Source organism: Salmo salar, chromosome 12 (genome assembly GCF_965601325.2).
Source record: "Salmo salar chromosome 12, fSalSal1, whole genome shotgun sequence".
Lineage (NCBI taxonomy): Eukaryota > Metazoa > Chordata > Actinopteri > Salmoniformes > Salmonidae > Salmo > Salmo salar.
In genome coordinates this window covers 43660393-43683603 of record NC_138302.1, presented here as the reverse complement: position 1 = coordinate 43683603, position 23211 = coordinate 43660393, and the positions used below count along the sequence as shown (strand labels likewise).

Sequence of the window (23211 nt, the reverse complement as noted above, 5' to 3'; positions counted from 1 at the left end):
TTCAAACAGCACCTGCGTGCATTTTGCCAGCAGTTCTTCGCAATTCTTCAAGCATTGCACTGTTTATGACTTCAAGCCTATCAACCCCCGAGATTAGGCTGGTGTAACCCATGTGAAATGGCTAGCTAGTTTATCGGGTGCGCGCTAATAGCGTTTCAAACGTCACTCGCTCTGAGACTTGGAGTAGTTGTTTCTTTGCTCTACATGGGTAACGCTGCTTCGAGGGTGGCTGTTGTCGATGTGTTCCTGGTTCAAGCCCAGGTAGGAGCGAGGAGAGGGACGGAAGCTATACTGTTACACTGGCAATACTAAAGTGCCTATAAGAACATCCAATAGTCAAAAGGTATATGAAATACAAATGGTAGAGAGAAATAGTCCTAATTCCTATAATAACTACAACCTAAAACTTACCTGGGAATATTGAAGACTCATGTTCAAAGGAACCACCAGCTTTCATATGTTCTCATGTTCTGAGCAAGGAACTTAAACGTTAGCTTTTTTACATGGCACATTTTGCACTTTCACTTTCTTCTCCAACACTGTTTTTGCATTATTTAAACCAATTGAACATGTTTCATTTATTTATTTGAGGCTAAATAGATTTTATTAATGTATTATATTAAGTTACAATAAGTGTTCATTCAGTATTGTTGTAATTGTCATTATTACAAATAAATTAAAATAAATGTAAAAAACTGCCGATTAATCGGTATCTGCTTTTTTTTGGTCCTCCAATATCAGTATCGGCGGTGGAAAATCATAATCGGTCGACCTCTAAATCATACCCTCGTAAAACTGACCATCCTACCGATCCTAGACTTCAGCGATGTCATTTACAAAATAGCCTCCAACACTCTACTCAACAAATTGGACGCAGTCTATCACAGTGCCATCCGTTTTGTCACCAAAGCCCCATATACTACCCACCACTGCGACCTGTATGCTCGTTGGCTGGCCCTCGCTTCATACTAGTCTCCAAACCTACTGGTTCCAGGTAATCTACAAGTCTCTGCTAGGTAAAGCCCCGCCTTATCTCAGCTCACTGGTTACCAGTGAGCTGCGCTCCAGCGGGTAAATCTCACTGGTCACCCCCAAAGCCAATCCTTCCTTTGGCCGCCTTTCCTTCCAGTTCTCTGCTGCCAATGACTGGAACGAACTGCAAAAATCACTGAAGCTGGATATCTCCCTCACTAGCTTCAAGCATCAGGTGTCAGAGCAGCTCAGATCACTGCACATAGCCCATCTGTAAATAGCCCATCCAACTACCTCATCCCCATACTGTATTTATCTTGCTCCTTTGCACCCCAGTATCTCTACTTGCACATTCATCTTCTGCACATCTACCATTCCAGTGTTTAATTGCTATATTGTAATTACTTCGCCACCATGGCCTATTTATTGCCTTACCCCCCTTATCCTGCCTCATTTGCACATACTGTAATTAGACTTTTTCTACTGTATTATTGACTGTTTGTTTATTCCATGTGTAACTCTATTGTTGTATGTGTCAAACTGCTTTGCTTTATCTTGGCCAGGTTGCAGTTGCAACTAGTCTACCTAGTTAAATAAAGGTGAAATATATATATTTTTTTAAAGCACTACAGCAAAAAGTCAAAATCATAGACTGACCTACATGCACCATATTTGCAAAGTGTAAGTGCAATGCAGGCCACATGCAGCCAGCACAGTTGACTTCCATTCAACAAACTACAATTGTCTCTGTTATCTAATTGTGGCATCAATAAGGGATGGAGACCGGTGCATATATTTGGCTTTACCTCTTGTTCCAGTCGCCATATCTGCCACCTTCTGAAAGGCATCCAGGAAAGAGCCTGTGACGACGATAGTTGCCCTAAAAAATAAAAACAAATACAATGATAAGCATTACAGTTAAACTACTTTAAAAATGGCATATTGTAGTGAAACATTTGATTTTCCTGTGTTTTAAATACACTCAGTGGCCAGTTTATTAGGTTCATCCATCTAGTACCGGGTCGGGCCGGCCTTTGCTTCCAGAACAGCCTGAATTCTTTGGGACATGGAAACATCTCAATTGGTATCAAGGGACCTAATGTGTGCCAGGTAAACATTCCCACACCATTACACCACCAGCCTGTACCGTTGAGACCAGGCTGGATGGGGCCATGGACTAATGCAGCATTTGCCAAATCCTGGCCAACATCAACATGATGCAACAGAAACGGGGATTCGACAGACCAAGAGATGTTTTTCCACTCAATTGTCCAGTGTTGGTGATCGCGTGCCCACTTGAGCCGCTTCCTTCTTGTTTTTAGCTGACAGGAGTGGAACCCGGTGTTTTTCGTCTACTGCAATGAGAAATTGCTCTGTGCTAAGAAGCCATATGTTTATTTTTGACCATTTTAATTTAAATCAAATCACAGTAAGGTACTTAAGTGTAACCCCTATTTCTCCATGCCAGAAACGCATATAATAGTAAATTACAGTACCAAGAAAATATATCCAAATAAACTCTTAAATCACTTATAATATTATGCTGTTCTAAAAGTTGGGTTTGAGGTTCTCCAAATCAGCTCTAACTTCAGAAACAATCCCATAACAGCTTCACACAATCAACAAAAACACTGAAAGAGGTGGGCGAATTGGGAGTCTACTCGTCAATCTGTGGGGCATATTTTATCCATGAGAACTTCCACGGCTATCAACACTGGAAGGAGGGCTTTAGCAAGAAGTTGCTTCTCAAAGTGAATGCTGTCCCTACCATCAATGTGGCTTCTAAAGCATCTCAAAACAGCCAGCAGCATCAGCAGAGACCGAGCTTTATATTATTATGGGCGTAAACATGGAGCTTGAACCTCAACGTCAGCTAGCTATAGCGCATTTAGCTCACGTGATCCATCTAAATAACACTGATAACATGTCTGCTACTTGTTGGTAGCCAACTGCTGATGCTGTCATACTGTAGACAGCAGTTTCCCCTAGGGGGTGGGGGGAGCGTGGCCAATGATGTTGCCTCAGAGACAAAGCTTTGCTGTTAAAGTTCAAAATAAAGTTTGGCACCAGTTGAATCCCCCATAAAGTACCTGTTTATATCATTCCTTTTTAAACCTCTGAAAGGGGGCCCCTCAGGGTTGCGTGCTTAGTCCCCTCATGTACACCCTATTCACCCATGACTGCATGGCCAAGCACGACTCCAAAACCATCATTAAGGCTAGCTGATGACAACAGTGGTAGGCCTGATCACCGACAACAATGAGACAGCTTAGAGGGAAGTCAGAGACCTGGCAGTGTGGTGCCAGGACAACAACCTCTCCCTCAATGTGAGCAAGACAAAGGAGCTGATCGTGGACTACAGGAAAAGGAGGACAGAGCACACCCCCATTAACATCAACTGGGCTGTAGTGGAGCAGGTGGAGAGCTTCAAGTTCCTTGGTGTCCACATCACCAACAAACTATCATGGCCCAAACACATCAAGACAGTCGTGAAGAGGGCACGACAAAACCTATTCCCCCTCAGGAGACTGAAAAGATTTTGCATGGGTCCTCTGATCCTCAAAATGTTATACAGCTGTGCCATCGAGAGCATCCTGACCGGTTGCATCACCGCCTGGTATGGCAACTGCTCAGCCTCTGACCGTAAGGCGCTACAGAGAGTAGTGCGTATGACCCAGTAAATCACTCGGGCCAAGCTTCCTGACATCCAGGACCTGCATACTAGGCAGTGTCAGAGGAAGGCCCAAAAATTGTCAAAGACTCCAGTCACACAAGTCATAGAAGGTTCTCTAACGCATAGCAAGCAGTACCAGAGCACCAAGCCTAGGACCAAAAGGCTCCTTAACCTCTCTTGGGTAGGGGGCAGTATTTTCACGGCCGGATGAAAAACGTACCCAAATTAAAACGTCCTACTACTCGGGCCCAGGAACTAGAATATGCATATTATTAGTAGATTTGGATAGAAAACATGAGTTTTGTGGAGCGTGTTCACGTGATGAGGTGTCTGTGTTCCAAAATGTTTTTCAAGACATTGGAATCGTCCGGTTGGAATATTATTGAAGTTATGTTAAAAAGGCCCTAAAGATTGATGCTATACAACGTTTGACATGTTTCAAAGAACGTAAATAGAACTTTTTTTTTAAAACTTTTCGTCGTGAAATTTTGGGCGCGCTTCCTACATTTGGAGTAGCTTACTGAACGCGCAAACAACAAGGAGGTATTTGGACAAATTATGGACTATCGAACAAAACATTTATTGTGGACCTGGGATTCCTGGAAGTGCCTTCTGATGAAGATCAAAGGTAAGTGAATATTTATAATGCTATTTATGATTTTAGATGACTCCAAAATGGCGGGTATCTGAATTGCCTAGTGTATGTTTCTGAGCGCCGTACTCAGATTATTGCAAAGTGTGCTTTCCCCGTGAAGCTTTTTTGAAATCTGTCACAGCGGTTGCATAAAGGAGATGGTTATCAATAATTCTTTGAATAACAGTTTAATATTTTATCGACGTTTATGAGTATTTTTGTAAATTGTTGTGCTGATTCACCGGCAGTATTGGAGGCTAAATATTTTCTGAACATCACGCGCCTATGTAAAATGCTGTTTTTGGATATAAATATGAACTTTATCAAACAAAACTTACATGTATTGTCTAACATTGAGTCCTAGGAGTGTCATCTGATGAAGATCGTCAAAGGTTAGTGCTTAATTTTAGCAGAATTTCTGGTATTTGTGACCCCTCTCCTGCTTGGAAAATGGCTGTGTGGTTTTTCTTGTGTTGTACCTGTCCTAACATAATCTAACTTTATGCTTTCGCCGTAAAGCCTTTTTGAAATCGGACAATGTGGTTACATTAAGGAGAAGGGTACCTTTAAAATGGTGTAAAATAGTCGTATGTTTGAGAACTTTGAATTATGCCATTTTGTTGATTTGAATTTGGCGCTCTGATTTTTCACTGGCTGTTGAATAGTGTGAACCGTAGGTGGGACCTAGCGTCCCACCTGCCCAAGAGAGGTTAACAGCTTCTACCCCCAAGCCATAAGACTGCTGAACAATTAATCAAAATGGCCACCCGGACTATTTACATTGACCCCCCCTTTGTTTATTACTTATGCGTAGTCACTTTACAAATTACCTCGACTAACCTGTACCCCCTGCACTTTGACTTGTTACTTAGATCATTTTCTCTATTTTTTACTTTAGTTTATTTAGTAAATACTTTAAAATATTTATTGAACTGCATTGTTGGTTAAGGGCTTGTAAATATGAATTTCACGGTAAGGTCTATACCTGTTGTATTCGGCACCACTCCTGCATTGTCTTGACTGTGTGCTTAGGGTCGTTGTCCTGTTGGAAGGTGAACCTTCGCCCCAGTCTGTGGCCCTGAGCACTCTGGAGAAGGTTTTCATCAAGGATCTCTGTACATCTTTCCCCAATCCTGACTAATCTCACAGTCCCTGCTGCTGAAAAACATCCCCACAGCATGATGCTGCCACTACACTTCACCTTCGGGATGGTGCCAGGTTTCCTCTAGATGTGACACTTGGGCTTCAGGGCAAGGAGTTACATCAGACCAGAGAATCTTGTTTTTCCATGGTCAGAGTCTTTAGGTGGATTTTGGCAAACTCCAAGCGGGCTGTCATGTGCCTTTTACTGAGGAGTGGCTTCCACCTGGCCACTACCATAAATGCCTGATTGGTGGAGTGCTGCAGAGATGGTTGTCCTTCTAGAAGGTTCTCCCATCTCAGAGGAACTCTGTCAGGATGACCATCGGGTTCTTGGTCACCTCCCTGACCAAGGGCCTTCTCCCCGATTGTTCTGTTTGGCCGGGTGGCCAGCTCTAGGAAGAGCCCAAAATTCTTCCATTTAAGAATGATGGAGGCCACTGTGTTCTTGGGGATTTTCAATGCTGCAGAAATATTTCGCTACCCTTCCCCAGATCTGTGCCTCGACACAATCCTGTCTCGGATCTCTACGGACAATTCCTTCGACCTCATGGCTTGGTTTTTGGTGTGACATGCACTGTCAACTGTGGGACCTTATATAGACAGGTGTGTGCCTTTCCAAATCATGTCCAATCAATTGAATTAGTATGTAGTACACTTAGTACTTAGTATGCCGTTTTAGTAAGTAGTAAGCAAGCCAGATTTCAGACACGGCCTGTGACTGTTTTGATCACAGGAATGTCAGCCCTAAATCATGGTTAGGAAAACCCCTACATAACCATGTCCTAGACCTATTTTCCTATTGCCCTTTAGATGTCAGTTTATGGGATTTTAAATCATTATTAAATGTAGACATTTTCCCCAAGTGAGTATGCCATTGCTTTATATATTGGATTGTTTAACTGTGATCTGTTAAAAGTATAGGCTAATCTGTAATTTGAATGGATTATTTTGCAAATGTTCCAAAGTGGGAATCAATTGGTTTTCAATATTTTCACCATTGTGAGTTTAGGTAGAGTATTGTGCATTTCCAAACAGAGGTGACACAGCTTCACCCACTCGTGTCTGGACTAGACTTTTCCCAAACAGCACTCTGGTACTGGCCTGAGGGGTATCCTATGAAGCAGGTTTGAAAAGTTAGCGAGGTAACTTTGGTAAATTCTGGATAAACGGTCATACGAAAGTGGCTCACCTTTCAGCCTGGTACATTTCTATGGCAACGAATCCTTCAGAACTAAAAGGTTTTAAGGTATAGGCAGACCTGCTCCAGACAGCGTATGGAGTCATGGAGGACACAGTAGCTCAGACACAGAGCATCAATGGCTGTATTGTGGAGGCCCTGTAATGTACTGTGAGTGCTGGGTGGTATTACCGATGAGGACCAGGGTATCAGGTGTTACAGCTGTGAATGACCATCGGAGGTACTGAGGGAAAGAGGCTCTCACTCGTAACCCCAAGATAGGTGGGTGGAAATACTACAACTTGACAATCGTCAGCAAGCTTGGCCAGTGGAAACTGTTTGACGGGAAGAGCAGAGAGATGCCATTGTTACAGGGCGACAATTGGCAGAGGATGGCAATACTGTTCCTACTGACGCTCCTTCCTTCAAATCACTATTAAACGACGGACTCAAAATAAATCCAGAGAGACACACGAATGCTGAATCCCAAGTCAACCTTTACTCCTTACTTTGTAAGCAAATGGACCTGTAGAGATATGGGGTGTAAGCAAGCAATATGGTGAAAAATTCAACCAAGCTCATCGGAAGGCAATGTGGAGCAAGTTCCATATTGCTAAAAACCTATATCAGTAACCTCCTTAGGTATACAGGAGTAATTGTTTCGGGTCTAGGACAGGGCTCTCCAACCATGTTTCTGTAGAGCTGCCGTCCAGTAGATTTTCGCTCCAACCCTAATCTAGCACCCCTTGATTCTAATAATTATCTGTTTGATGAACTGAATCAGTTTAGTTACAACTGGGGTTGTAGCGAAAACCTACAGGAGGGTAGCTCTCCAGGCACAGGGTTGGAGAGTCCTGGTCTAGGAGTTAATTTTAACACTCAGGAGTAAAGTGGGTGGCTAGCCTAAAGTACCAAAGAGACAGTGGCTTCAGAAAGTATTCACACCCCTCAACTTTTTCCACATTTTGTTGTGCTACAACTTGCATTTAAAACAGAGGCCCTTTTAGCGGGTGGAATAGCAGAGAACAATTCACTATGGTACTTTATGGTAAGTTTAAAACATATATTATGATAAATAGAATTTAAACTTGTATCTCAATCTAAATGGTGACATACAGTACAAGTAAAAAGTTTGGACACCTACTCGTTCAAGGGTTTTTCTTAATTTTTTACTATTTTCTACATTGTAGAATAATAGTGAAGACATCAAAATTATGAAATAACACATATGGAATCAACCTGGCGACCATGTCTGCGGATGCACGCCGACACGTTTCCTCCGACACATTGGTGTGGCTGGCTTCTGGGTTAAGCGGGCATTGTGTCAAGAAGCAGTGCGGCTTGGTTGGGTTTCGGAGGACGCACGGCTATCGACCTTCGCCTCTCCTGATTCCATACGGGAGTTGCAGCGATGAGACAAGACCAACTACCAATTCAATACCACAAAATTGGGGAGAAAGAGAGTAAAAAATAAAAAGATAATAAATAGGACTGGTGGAGTTGTCACATATGCAGCCAAACAAAAATACGGAAATGTATTTTCTACCCCAAATTTCAACCAACTTATTGCAGCATTACCGCAAAAAATGGAAGCTGTGCCATGTAGGTTGGGAAGAGATTTTTGATATAAAAAAAGACACCTGATATAAGCGGTTTCATGTTAGAGATGAACATCTCCGTTAGAAAGAGTGAAAATGTAAATATGCAACAACTAGGATGAGTTGTTAATATGATTAGGATTGTGCTTTTGGCTTCTGGACAACAAAAGAAAGTTGCTATGAAAACCAGTAGATTATTGACAATAGTATACAAGACTAGATGTGAAATGCGATTGTTCCAAGATGGCGCTGACCTGTAACGTTAGCCTATTTTTCCAGAGTATCGCATCCCCTTTCATCGCAAAGTATGATTACCCAGTAAAGTTAATTTTAAATCTGGCATTACAGGTGCTTTCAAGAGATATTCATCTATAAATCTTAGAATGACAATATTACATTTTAAAAATGTTTTCGAATAGTAATTTAGTAAATTGTAGCTCTGTTTCATCGGATGCATTTGAGGGAAAATAGTTAGTCAATGTTACGCACCGATGTAAAATGCTGTTTTTATATATAAATATGAACTTTATCGAACAAAAGAATGCATGTATTGTGTAACATGATGTCCTAGGAGTGTCATCTGATGAAGTTTGTAAAAGGTTAGTGCTGCATTTAGCCATTTTTTGGTTATTTGTGATGCATGTGGTTGGTCGGAAAATGGCTGTGGCTACTTTTACGATATACTCCTCTAACATAATCTAATGTTTTGCTTTTGCTGTAAAGCCTTTTTGAAATCGGACCACGTGGTTCGATTCAGGAGAGGTGTATCTATAAAACTATATAATTTGAAAAAAAAAAAAATATTAAATTTTATGCTAATGGCGATATGATTTTTCGCTGCATGAGGCCGCACAGGGGTTAAAGGTTAATTTAAATTGGTGTCAGAATTTAACATCCCTAATACTAACCTAAATGACAGAGTGAAAAGGAAGCATGTACAAACAAATATTCCAAAACATGCATCCTGTCTGCAACAAGGAACTAAAGTAATACTGCAAAACAATGTGGCAAAGCAATTAACTTTTTGTCCTAAATACGAAGTGTTATGTTCGGGGAAAATCCAATACAACAAATAACTGAGTACCACTCTTCATATTTTCAAGCACAGTGGTGGCTGCATCATATTATGGGTATGCTTATAATCCTTAAGGACTGGGGAGGTTCAGGATAGAAAATAAAACGGAATGGAGCTTAGCACAGGCAAAATCCTAGAAGAAGACCTGGTTCAGTATACTTTCCACCAGACACTGAGATTAATTCACCTTTCAGCAGGGCAATCACCTAAAGCACAAGGACAAATCTACACGAGTTGCTTACCAAGAAGACAGTGAATGTTCCTGAGTGGCTGAGTTACAGTTTTGACTTAGATCGTCTTGAAAAACTACGGCAAGACCTGTAAATGGTTGTCTAGCAATGATCAACAACTGATTTGACAGAGCTTTTAGAATTTTGAAAATAATAAATTTGCAAATGTTGCACAATCCAGGTGTGGAAAGCACTTAGAGACTTACCTAGAAAGACTAATAGCTGTAAAACCACTGCCAAAGGTGCTTCTACAAAGTGTGAATTCCTTTGTAAATGAGATCTGCATTTCATTTTCAATACATTTGCTAATATGTATAAAAACATGTTTTCAATGTCCTTATGTAGTGTTGTGTAGATTGGTGAACAAATATTAATTAAATTTTGAATTCAAGCTGTAACAAAATTTGGAAAAAGTAAACGGGTAAGAATACTTTCTGAAGGCACTGTTTGTCAGTCTGCTTACTCCTAGGGTGGTTGAGCAAGGCAGTGCCCTGCCCTCCAGTTGCCCTTGCAGTATGCTAGGTTAGCGCCAGTGCTAATTGGGCATGAGTGAAGCGGACACGGTGATGTTTTTATCGACTCAAGTGGACCGCAGGGAGTCATTATCCTAATTTTCAGTTCTCTCCCTGAGGGCAGCGAGGCAGTGCTGTGGCCAGAATATTTGCTGACCTTGCAAACATGACCTTCCATTTCATAAGAGATCTCTATACAGAGTCGTATCTGGCCAAGAAATCTGCAGGGAACTGGCTGTTATTTTGTTAGGTCATTACTGTTTACACACTTGTTAATAGTGTTCAAATTAAAAATGGGGATGGGTTTTCAGTCATTACTTCACTGTTCATCTTTGGCACATGCACACACAGACCCTTTTTGCTAATGAATGGATATTGATTGAGAGGGGTTGCAGAGGCAAGGGTTAGTTCTTACCTTAGCTGGGATTGCAGCTTCACTCCTTTGGTTACAAAGTCTTCCCAGGCTGGATAACTAGCCTGTAAAGAAAATACATGGGGATTAGATGTTAAAAACAGTAGTGAATCCTTAAATCTATAGGATAAAAACATTTCATGTCAGCCGCTACTAGACCATTCTTTGAGACTGCAATCGCTTAGATGATTTAACTCAATAATGCTGTCATTTTTAAATTGGATGTGAAGAATATTGCCTGTTACTGGGAAAAGGAGTGGGTCAGGGAGGCTTGAACAGTCAATAGGGCTGCTGCATTGAACCAGTTGGAGTTCAAATAAAATATTGGTCACACACAAATTTAGCAGAAGTTATTGCACGGGTAGCGAAATGCTTGTGTTCCAAGCTCTAATAGTGCAGTTAAAATGCTAGTTTACTAAGGGGTTCTTCTGCATGTGAAATTAAATAAGGCAGGGGCTGTCTGTCAAGTCCAAATATTGCCTAGCAACGAGTCTCCACTCTGGCTTGCTAGCGCACTAGAATTTACGTAAGAAAGCTACTTACTAACTTGGTAAACTCACCGTACATTACTATTTTCAGCAAAATAATCATTCCGGTCAACAAGACACTGTTCCTGTTTTATGACTGACCATTGTTAAATTCTGACACCAATTTAAATTAACAGGGGCTGTCTGTCAAGTCCAAATATTTCAGAGAGGCAAAAACATAGCACTGGCTACAGAACATGAGTAGAAATGAAAGCCTAATAATCACAGAGCCAACTAAAGGACCACTGCATGGTGCACAAAAATAAGTCAAATTCTATAGAGATGATGCAATGTAAAAATAGAAACAGAAGTAGGCCTAGCCAAAACTTGGTCACCTGGTAATGGCTGACCCAAGCCGCTGTTGATAAAATGTGGGGTGGGAATGCCGCTTAGACAATAAGTCTCAAACGTTTAGCCTCTTATCGGCCGAGCCAAGCTGTTCGCTCCCACTGCAAGCACGCACCTCGGCTGAATTTGGTGGTGCTTGTTTTGTACCTTCCGTCTCCAAAAGGGGCTATTTGGTGTGTGACTCTATCCACTAACAATTAAGAATCAAATCAACCTTTGTCCTTGGCCGAAGGAGCGATTGATCTAGGAAGCTACTGGAAGAAGTCACTACGAAACAAGGACATTAACTACAGAACAAGCAATGACATGTACAAATGAAATAAATAATTTCTCCTCGAATTGTGACAGTAAATGCATTCACTGCATGCCATTTGCTTTCCGTTGCTGTTGACCTGCTTCAACAAACCAATCCTTATGTAAGTTCACATACAGGGCCCTGTGAATAAACCTGATAAGTCACATGATAATGAGCCTTTTGCTGCCCCAAGGCCAGTGAGAAAAAAAAGAAGCTTTTTTCCCCCCTGTTGGCAACAGAGCAATACAGCTGTTACTGGCTACAGTTTTAGGAGATGTGCTGACTCGCAGAGATAATGTAATGTATTCTAGAGAGGAGGAAAATAAACTGATAGAGATCACTATGGTGCGATTTCTGAGGAAACAAATAACATAACTCTAAACCGGTTTCCCAGCACAAACATACTAGGAAAGCCTTGTTTGCCTTTTAGGCTACATAGAACTGGGTAAGGTTGGAAAGTAGTCAATGTTTTATTGGGGCCGTTCCAGCAAGATATGACACCAACCATCTCAGATGTTTCTAACTACATAAATTATTTCATAACTATAAGATTACCATTCCTGCAACATTATTTTGTTGAAATATAATTGGAGAAATGAATCTAATTGGCCATTTTAATTTATAGGTTTCAAATAAAATCCAATAAATATACACTACCGTTCAAAAGTTTGGGGTCACTTCGAAATGTCCTTGTTTTTGAAACTTTGCACTTTGTTTTTTGTCTATTTAAAATATCAAATTGATCAGAAATACAGTGTAGACATTGTTAATGCTTTAAATGACTATTGTACCCTGCAAAAACACCAGTCTCAACGTCAACAGTGAAGAGGCGACTCCGGGATGCTGGCCTTCTAGGCAGGGTTGCAAAGAAAAAGGCATCTCAGACTGGCCAATAAAAACAACACAGACACTGGACAGAGGAACTCTGCCAGAAGGCCAGAATCGCCTCTTCACTGTTGACATTGAGACTGGTGTTTTGCAGGTACTATTTAATGAAGCTGCCAGTTGAGGACACTAATGTACTTGTCCTCTTGCTCAGTTGTGCACCAGGACCTCCCACTCCTCTTTCTATTCTGGTTAAAGCACGTTTGCGCTGTTCTGTGAAGGGAGTAGTACACAGCATTGTACGAGATCTTGAGTTTCTTGGCAATTTCTCACATGGGATAGCCTTCATTTCTCAGAACAAGAATAGACTGACGAGTTTCAGAACAAAGTCTTTGTTTCTGGCCATTTTGAGCCTGTAATCGAACCCACAAATGCCGATGCTCCAGATACTCAACTAGTCCAAAGAAGGCCAGTTTAATTGCTTCGTTAACCACGACAACAGTTTTTAGCTGTGCTAACATAATTGCAAAAGGGTTTTCTAATGATCAATTGGCCTTTTAAAATGATAAACTTTGATTAGCTAACCAATGGCACGTTGTGAGCACAGGAGTGATGGTTGCTGATAATGGGCTTCTGTACGCCTATGTAGATATTCCTTTTCACATCAGCTGTTTCCAGCTAGAATAGTCATTTACAACAATGTCTACACTGTTTTTCTGAACAATTTGATGTTATTTTAAAATAAACAAAAAGTGCTTTTCTTTCAAAAACAAGGACATTTCTAAGTGACCCCAAAGTTTTGAACAGTAGTATAGTACGTAACATCTGATTTGGACCAAACCTTGAGAGAGATGAGGAATCCAAAGAAATGGTCAAAAGCCACCCACGGAGTCCAACACAAACCCACCCCAACAACGATTATACAGTATCAGTTCTATGTCTGACAAGTAGTATGGCGCTGCGGCTCAGAGTAGGACTATCCACGACACATGAGCGGGTGGCTTTTGACCATTTCTTTGGATTCCTCATGTCTAAATAATTGTTAGAAAAACTTGGTCCAAATCAGATGTTAGGTACTATATTTATGGGATATCATATGAAGCCTATAGATAAAAACTTGCCAGTTTGGGTGCAATCAATTAGCTTAATTTCTCAGAGATGAAATTATATTTCAACATTTTTTTTTTTTAGAGGAACGCTAATCTTATGTTTCTAACTACATAAATGAACAGAAACAGATGGGTGTCAAAATCCTTGTGCTTTTTGAGGTGTAATGACCCACTGATCAATCAATTGCCGTCACGATGACTAATTGTTTGCGGGTGCTGTTGGACAGGCACTGGTTGATTTATATTACTTCAAAAGAAATACCATGAAAATACACAGGACATAATGCATTCACACGGCAGCATGAACAGTGCAGATGCTCTGAAATGGCAACCTGAGGCCATTGCACCTGGCAAAATGCAATCTGGATCAAAGGGGCTGGACAGTGTGGGATGGGGAGTATAGCCTATAGCCTGCAGTTTTGTGCTTGCCTCTCACCTTTCAAACTGGTTTCAGTAGCAGAATTCCATAAAATAATTTTACAACTTCATGAAATTATGAAGGGGAAAATAGCTGTAGACTACTTGCAGACTAGAAAACTGTGTGCATAGCGTCTAAGCACCACTTGTAGCCTACCAGTGCCGATGGTTTGTACCAAAGAGGCTGCTTTCCTGTGTCTGAAAAAAGCTTTTAGTGATCCACCCAGGAGAGCCCTCCCTGTTTCTTTCATGGTTTCACTTCCTTGATTCTTATTTTTTCTCCCTAGTGAGTACAGCTCTTGTGAAGTTAGTCCCTCGAGTTTCTCTTTAAACTGCATGAAAGCCTTTGTATCCGTGTTGACTCCCGGAGAGAATCTCTTACATTTTGCTGTTGCGATGGAAAGACGAAATTACTAACATACACCTTCTACACTCCTACTGGCTAGTTCTTGCGCCATCTCCCTGCCTCCAAAAACAGCATCAGGGTATGCCACTGGAACATAACTGATCATTGATCCTGTTGAACAGTAAAGTAGCGAACTTTGCTTCATTCAAGCTGTAGCTCAGCTGTCATTCATTCATGCCTAGAGCTGTACCAACAGTGGAGCCAGCCTGCCTCCTGTGCTCCACTTATTGGATTAATAATTGATACAAAAAAGATGACGGTCCAGCTCCTCTCTACACTAAAACTGCTACTAACAAGGGCCCTTGGGAGGCTAGGTGAGCCCGATAGCCCAGTAACAAATCATACACCAACGAGGTTGAGCATACTTTTTGCACATCTCAAATACATTTTCACACTGGATGGAGAACGATGCACTGTCCTTATAAAGATGGATGTAACCTAAAAGGACACTTGTTGATTGAGTACCTGTGGACCACACAGTTTAAGGTGGGTGCGTTTGGATACTACAACACCACAGTTTCCCTGTATGGGAAACTTCCTGTATGGAATCTTCTCAGGTTTTGGCCTGCCATATGAGTTCTGTTATACTCAGACACCATTCAAACAGTTTTATAAACTTTAGGGTGTTTTCTATCCATATGTAATACGTATATGCATATTCTAGTTACTGGGTAGGAGTGGTAACCAGATTAAATCGGGTACGTTTTTTATCCAGCCGTGTCAATACTGCCCCCTAGCCCTAACAGGTTAAGGGATCTCAGACGATACGAGAGGTTGAACAGGCAAGTAATAGGGGTTGCAACAATTGCGATGGATCATTTTAGAAAGAGAGGGTCCAGATTGTCTAGCCCAGCTGATTTGTAAGGGTCCAGATTTTGCAGCTCTTTCAGAACATCAGGATTTGGGTGAAGGAGAAGCATGGGGTGCTTTGGCAATTGCTGTTGGGAGTGCAGAGCTGTTGGCCGGGGTAGGGGTAGCAAGGTGGAAGGCATGGCCAGCTGTAGAAAAATGCTTACTGAAATTCTCAATTATCATGGATTTATCAGTGGTGACAGTGTTTCCTAGCCTCGGTGTAGTGGGCAGCTGGGAGGAGGTGCTCTTATTCTCCATGGACTTTACAGTGTCCCAGAACTTTTTGGAGTTTGTGCTACAGGATGCAAATTTCTGTTTGAAGAAGCTAGCCTTTGCTTTCCTAACTGACTGTGTATATTGGTTCCTAACTTCCCTGAAGTAGCATATCGCGGGGGCTACTCGATGCTAATGCAGCATGCCACAGGATGTTTTTGTGCTGGTCAAGGGCAGTCAAGTCTGGAGTGAACCAAGGGCTATTTCTGTTCTTAGTTCAACATTTTGAATGGGGCATGCTTATTTAACACGTAGAGAAAAGCACTTTTAAAGAACAACCAGGCATCCTTTACTGACGGGACGAGGTCAATATCCTTCACGGGCCAGGTCAATTAGAAAGGCCTGCTCACTGAAGTGTTTTTTGGGAGCGTTTGACAGTGATGAGGGGTGGTCGTTTGACCGCGGAACCATTACGCACGCAGGCAATGATGGCTGAGATTCTGGTTGAAGACAGCAGAGGTGTATTTAGAGGGCGGGTTGGTCAGGATGAAAAGGGTGCCCGTGGTTACAGATTTAGGGTTGTACCTGGTAGGTTCCTTGATAATTTGTGTGAGATTGAGGGCATCAAGCTTAGACTGTAGAATGGCCGGGGTGTTAAGCATATCCCAGTTCAGGTCACCTAACAGTACAAACTGAAGATAAATGGGGGGCAAATAATTCACATATGGTGTCCAGGGCACAGCTGGGGGCTGAGGGGGGTCTATAACAAGCCGCAACAGTGAGAGACTTGTTTCTGGAAAGGTGTATATTTAAAAGTATAAGCTCGAACTGTTTGGGCACAGACCTGGATAGCATGACAGAACTGTGCAGGCTAACTCCGCCCCCTTTGGCAGTTCTATTTTGGTGGAAAATGTTGTAGTTGGGGATGGACATTTTCAGGATTTTTGGTGGCCTTCCTAAGCCAGGATTCAGACACGGCTAGGACATCAGGGTTGGCGGAGTGTGCTAAAGCAGTGAATAAAATAAACTTAGGGAGGAGGCTTCTAATGTTAACATGCATGAAACCAAGGCTTTTACGGTTACCGAAGTCAACAAATGATAGCGCCTGGGGAATAGGAGTGGAACTGGGGTCTACAGGGCCTGGGTTAACCTCTACATCACCAGAGGAACAGAGGAGGAGTAGGATAAGGGTGCGGCTAAAGGCTATAAGAACTGGTCGTCTAGTGCGTTGGGAACAGAGAATAAAATGAGCAGATTTCTAGGCGTGGTGGAATAAATTCAGGGCATTATGTACAGACAAGGGTATGGTAGACTGAGTACAGTGGAGGTAAACCTAGACATTGAGTGACGATGAGAGAGGTTTCGTCGCTTGAGGCACCAGTTAAGCCAGGTGAGGTCTCCGCATGTGTGGGGTGGGACAAAAGAACCATCTAAGCATGTTGAGCGGGACTGAGGCTTCTACAGTAAAGTAAAACAATAAGAACTAGCCAAGACAGCAGTTGACAAGGCATAAAGCAATCACAGGTGTTGATCGGGAGAGCTAAGACAACAGGTAAATGGCGATGAATGGGCAGAGCGGGTCAGTTAGGCACATACAGGGCTTGAGTTCGAGGCTGGGACCGACACGTAAACAAAATTAGGTACCGTGTTATTGAAACAGTCCAGGGGGCATCAGCTGTGTAGCCGAGTGATCATAGGTTCCAATTAACAGCAATATGTGAGTCAGGGGGCCATTCGGTAGTCACTACCACGCTAGGCGAGCAGGGGATACGGCGTTAAGAAATCTAGCGGGCCGGAGCTAGCAGATGGTTCTTCGGCGACATTGTAACGGAATAGCCTGTTGAGACTACTTCGGGCGATTACGTCAGCAGATCAGTAGTGATGGATCGGCGGGGCTCTGTGTCGACAATAACGGGCCCAGGCCAATTGGCAAAAGACGTATTGTAGCCCTAGAATTAGCTGGTATATGGGCCTAGTTCGAGGCTAGCTCAAGGCTAACTGGTGCTTGCTTCGGGACAGATGTTAGCAAACAGTAGCCACTCATTTGCAGCTAGCTAGCGGCGATGAGCCGGTGTAATGATCTAGAGCGGCTGGAAACCGGTGATGTGGTAGAGAAGCAGTCCGATATGCTCTGGGTTGATATTGCGCTGGGCAGACTGGCAGGTATTGTCCGGGCTAATGCTGGCTGGTGTCCGAGCTAAAGGTGAAGACCACTGGCCGTGGCTAACAAAGACTAGTAGCTATTTAGCTGGCTAGCTCCTGATGGAGGTTCCAGTTATAAGGAATAAAAATAGCAGATCCGTACCACATTGGGTGAGGCGGGTTGCAGGAAAGTATATTTAGTTTGTAGATAGAAAGTGAGATTCAAATATATATGAAGGAAAAAAATGGCTATTTACACGGGACAAGACAAAGACAAAACACACGTCCGACTGCTACGCCATCTTGGTACAACATAGAATAGGGCCTAATTTATTTATTTCAACTGACTGATTTCCTTATATGAATTGTAACTCAGTAAAAACGTTGAAATTGTTGCGTTCATATTTTTGTTCAGTATAGATGTTTACTCACTACAGCTAACATTGAGCAAACGGTAGATGGGGAACCTGTTGGGCAAATAAACCTAGGCCTAACCTGAAATAGCCTACTCAATTTACCTCTAATTTAACCCTTTAATAAAAAAGGGCATTGGTTGCAATTCTAGTATCATGCCCAAGGGAAGGTCTATAAGTTTCATCCAAGGATATAGGCCTAGCTGCTTGTAAGTAAATTAAATATGAATATGTTGGGAAAATTTGGCCATACGGTGGGGATGCCATGCTGGTAATTTGCTGGGTGCTGCTGCTGCCACATGCAACTCACCCCTGCAAACGTCAGTTGCCAATCAGGATAACAGCCACTGACATTGGGTGACTTCATGGCCTTTATGACCTTCATTTATGACCAAAGAAAAAGACAGAGGTTGGGCTCTTTTTATCTAAGACAGTCTCCTCTTTATACACTCTACTGCTATTCTTGAGTAGATATTTCAGGAAACGTTAGGTCTACTGTAACCTCCCAATAGTGTTGTTCACATAGACAAGAGTGGCCTTCTGCATTTACAATGACCAATTTCCTGCTCACCTGTGCACAATCGAATGGAAACATTTCAGAAGTGAGTGCGTGCTATTGGTGTTCAGTCACACGTGCAAATAGTTGCGATAGATCACTTGTTAAAAAGACGAGTTTGTATGATAAAGACTTTTGGGAAAAGCTGGGAAAACATCCAATAGTGTGTCATGATAAAATTCAACAAATACATGGGGATATTTTATAATTCAGCTTGCTAATGTTCACTAGTTAGAAGAACATCTGACCAGGGGCTACAGGTAAAATGGATGGCCCTGTTTGATCTACTCCAGCTAGGGTTAGCTAGCCAGCTAACATCAAAGCAAGTAGAGTTGGTCTACGAGCAAGTTGGCTAATATTAGTTAGCCTGTTGCATTTGTTTTAGCTAGGTAAAATTAGTTTTATATTGGATATTCAGTTATCCCATCAATCCCACTGAACCAAGCATGCCATGACTATGAAAACAGTATATTAAGAATCAGGGGTGGATGGAGAACAATCCACGCCTTTTTATTATTGTGCCCACCCACCCCCACATAGTGGTTTCTTCCGGAACTCAATATTCAATAGCTCTTAAATAGGTGCAATCGTGTCACCATTTCCTGGGTGGTGAAACCTACTTTCAGTTTGTGACAAAACAAGCAATGTTTCGTGTAGATAATCACAATCAACGTTCCATCTAAACCGGAGTGAAATATATTTTTAACCAAAAACATTGCATTTTCAATCTGTTTGAAGTTGGTGTACAAAACAAAGTAAAAGACGCAAAAACTAAACTTAACAAGAAGCATAGAAAGAACAGATATACCGCTTCTAAGACTTGTTTCAATGAGAATGACAGATCTATAACTTACATTTCAATGTGAACTTAGTCAGATCGCCCAAAAATGTACATACTGCAGCTTTAACCTGTTAGGGCTAGGGGGCAGTATTGACACGGCTGGATAAAAAAACATACCAGATTTAATCTGGTTACCACTCCTACCCAGTAACTAGAATATGCATATACTTATTACATATGGATAGAAAACACCCTAAAGTTTCTAAAACTGTTTGAATGGTGTCTGTGAGTATAACAGAACTCATTTGGCAGGCAAAAATCTGAGAAGGTTTCATTCAGGAAGTGGCCTGTCTGACAAGGTGTCGTTCTTCTTGTCTCTGTTTATTGAAGAGTGAGGATCTTAGCTGTCCCGTGACACTTCCTACGGCTGCCATAGGGTCTCAGAAGGCGGTAAAAAGCTTAATCGTGGCTTTGCAGGCTCTGGCTGAAAAAAAGTAGCGCGTTTGGGTAGTGGCTGGTTACAGTACTGTGAGACTCAGGCTCGTGCCCGCGTCGACCGAAAGCTTTGTTTACTTTCCTCTGTTTAGCTAAATGGACATTCCCGGTCGGAATATTATCGCTTTTTTACGAGAAAAATGGCATAAAAATGGATTTTAAACAGCGGTTGACATGCTTCGAAGTACGGTAATGGAATATTTAGATTTTTTTTGTCACGAATTGCGCCATGCGCACGACCCTGATTTACCATTTCAGATAGTGTCTGGGACGCACGAACAAAACGCCGCTATTCGGATATAACGATGGATTATTTTGGACCAAACCAACATTTGTTATTGAAGTAGCAGTCCTGGGAGTGCATTCTGACGAAGACAACAAAAGGTAATCAAACTTTTATAATAGTAAACCTGATATTGGTGAGTGCTAAACTTGCCGGGTGTCTAAATAGCTAGCCCGTGATGCCTGGGCTATGTACTTAGAATATTGCAAAATGTGCTTTCACCAAAAAGCTATTTTAAAATCGGACATATCGAGTGCATAGAGGAGTTCTGTATCTATAATTCTTAAAATAATTGTTATGCTTTTTGTGAACGTTTATCGTGAGTAATTTAGTAAATTCACCGGCAGTGTTCGGTGGGAATGCTAGTCACATGCTAATGTAAAAAGCTGTTTTTTGATATAAATATGAACTTGATTGAACAAAACATGCATGTATTGTATAACATAATGTCCTAGGGTTGTCATCTGATGAAGATCATCAAAGGTTAGTGCTGCATTTAGCTGTCTTCTGGGTTTTTGTGACATTATATGCTAGCTTGAAAAATGGGTGTCTGATTATTTCTGGCTTGGTACTCTGCTGACAATCTAATATTTTGCTTTCGTTGTAAAGCCTTTTTGAAATCGGACAGTGTGGTTAGATTAACGAGAGTCTTGTCTTTAAATAGCTGTAAAATAGTAATATGTTTGAGAAATTGAAGTAATAGCATTTCAAACGTTTTGAAAATTGCGCCACAGGATTCAACGGGCTGTTACGTAGGTGGGACGAATTCGTCCCGCCTAGCCCAGAGAGGTTAACCAAAGCGTGACATGACTATGAAAATTAGATATTCTGAACCAGGGGAGGGGATTCTTCATCCACCCCGATGGAGAATATACCATGTTCACAGTCATGGCATGCTGAGTAAACTGCTATTGACGAGTGAAAACCGAATGTCCACCGAAATTCCAATACAAAACCAATTTTACCTCAGTCACACTTTGGGTTGGCAAAATGAATACTGGGGCAAGCCGTAAAAACGTGGCAAACTGCAAATAACTTTGCTCGCTAGCTACTACTTGAAGTGTCTCACCAGATAACCTTTTAACATCTATTTGAGTTCCATCTACTGTACTAAGAATGTTATTTAATCAATGTGAACATCTCTTACCTTCATGTCGTTCATGATGATCTGGAAGAGCCCTCCCAGAGCGCTGCATTCCTTTTCAATACCCGAATCCATTTTCCAAGTAGAAAAACTACTAACAGTAGTAGCTAGCTTTTAAGTTAAAAGTAATGCGTTTATAAATATACGTTGCGGGAAACCCCGACGTGCAAAATTTAAGTAATTGGGCCAAAAATAGAGCCCGATCGAGAAAAATATATTTCAAAGTAACTAGCTAACGTTAGTTATTTAGAGAGTAAAAATAAAATCTGGGGGGGCAATACATAGCTAGCTATGTGGAATAGTAATACCACATACTGTCTGTTAACTGTCTTTGCAATACTGTTCCTGTCAGACCCAGTGTGGTAGGCTAGCTAGCTAACTAGCCAGCCAACTTGATACACCTCCGAGAAAACATGGCATTAGTGTATCCAAACCTATAACTACCACAGCCAAATAGGCAATGCGGCTGGCTAGCAATACCTGACTAGCGACCTACTAGCTAACGCGCGGGCAGGTAACTGGCAGTTTCTTGATAAATTACTTACTAGTCAGCGAATAATATTTATTACAAATCTTATTTCAGTTTCCCATGTTCCGGTGAAAATGACTCCTCTTATTCCTATGCGTTTTCAGCTTGTTTGCACATGTGTGTCATGGCCTTTCACCCAATTATTCGATGAGAATCCACGTATCGTTTTGAGTTGGCTTGCCTTGTGTGTGTTGCTACCACGGTACGCTCAATATTCCCTCTTCTTCTTCTTCTTCTTCTTCTTCTTCTTCTTCAGTGGGGTTTGTCCGCGGTTGGCATCCAACGTTATGGTGCATTACCGCCACCTACTGTAATGGAGCGTGGGCCAGAGACGGAGAAACGAAATCCTTCATGCCAGCCCGTTGCTCTTAAAAAAGATAACACAGTATTTGAGACTATATCTAATGACGTTCTACTCAATATACTCTTTAAACTAATTTCCTGTATCCCCTTCTCCCTCATGCTAGATCTCAGCCTCTCTCTTTCAGGGCTTCCGAGTGGCACAGTGGTCTAAGGCACTGCATCTCAGCGTGTGAGGCGTCACTACAGACACCCTGGTTTGAATCCAGGCTGTATCACAACTGGCTGTGATTGGGAGTCCCATAGGGTGGTGCACAATTGGCCCAGCGTCGTCTAGGTTTGACCAGTGTAGGCCGTCATAAGTTAAGAATTTGTTCTTAACTGACTTACCTAGTTAAATAAAGGTTCAATTAAATGTTTTTTTAAAAATCACACTGTAGCAATACATGCTCCACTGTCTCTGTTTCCTGCCAATAATCACACTTTCCTGTTGGATGCTTTCCTATCATATTTAAGATCTCATTCAATTGGCTGTGTCCCACCGTTAATCTTGTAAAAATAGCCTCCTCTCTTCTGTCCCTTCCTGCCGTCCTCCCCTCCCCGACTTTCGTCTGTACTTTAAATAAATGCCTTCCCTTATTTTCTCTATTCTACTGCTCCTGCCATCTCTGCACCATCACTGTCCATATCAGGCTTTTTGCCTCTGCCTTGCTCATTGAAACTACAAAATCAACATCCCCACGACTAAGTGCTTGTTAAGCCAGTACATCAACTGCCTCATTCCCCTCCACCCCCACATGGGCTAGTACCCAAGTAAATCTTAACTGTATACCCATCTGTCTAATCCTGCCATGGGTTTGTAGCACGTCATCAAGCAGGTTTTGTCTGCTACAGTTGAAGTCGGAAGTTTACATACACATAGGTTGGAGTCATTAAAACTCGTTTTTCAACGTGTGGATGTATTTCAAGGCCTACCTTCAAACTCAGTGCCTCTTTGCTTGACATCATGGGCAAAATCAAAAGAAATCAGTCAAGACTTCAGAAAAAAAATTGTAGACCTCCACAAGTCTGGTTCATCCTTGGGAGCAATTTCCAAACGCTTGAAGGTACCACGTTCATCTGTACAAACAATAGTGCGCAAGTATAAAC

General features: G+C 41.9%; 1 protein-coding gene across 2 annotated transcripts in view; it reads right to left on the bottom strand.

Moving 5' to 3' along the window:
• mtss1 (MTSS I-BAR domain containing 1) overlaps positions 1–22018 on the bottom strand; it is a 115770-nt gene extending 93752 nt beyond the window's left edge. The window contains exons 1-3 of one of the 2 annotated variants that reach the window (XM_014131670.3): positions 21237–22018; positions 10431–10492; positions 1779–1852 (exon numbers count right to left, since the gene is read on the bottom strand). In XM_014131670.3, the coding sequence (XP_013987145.1) occupies positions 1779–1852; positions 10431–10492; positions 21237–21308 (208 nt within the window). In that variant the 5' untranslated portion in view covers positions 21309–22018. The remainder of the gene's footprint in view (positions 1–1778; positions 1853–10430; positions 10493–21236) is intronic. The other variant, XM_014131671.3, reaches the window with a different exon arrangement.
• Positions 22019–23211: the final 1193 nt, after the last annotated feature.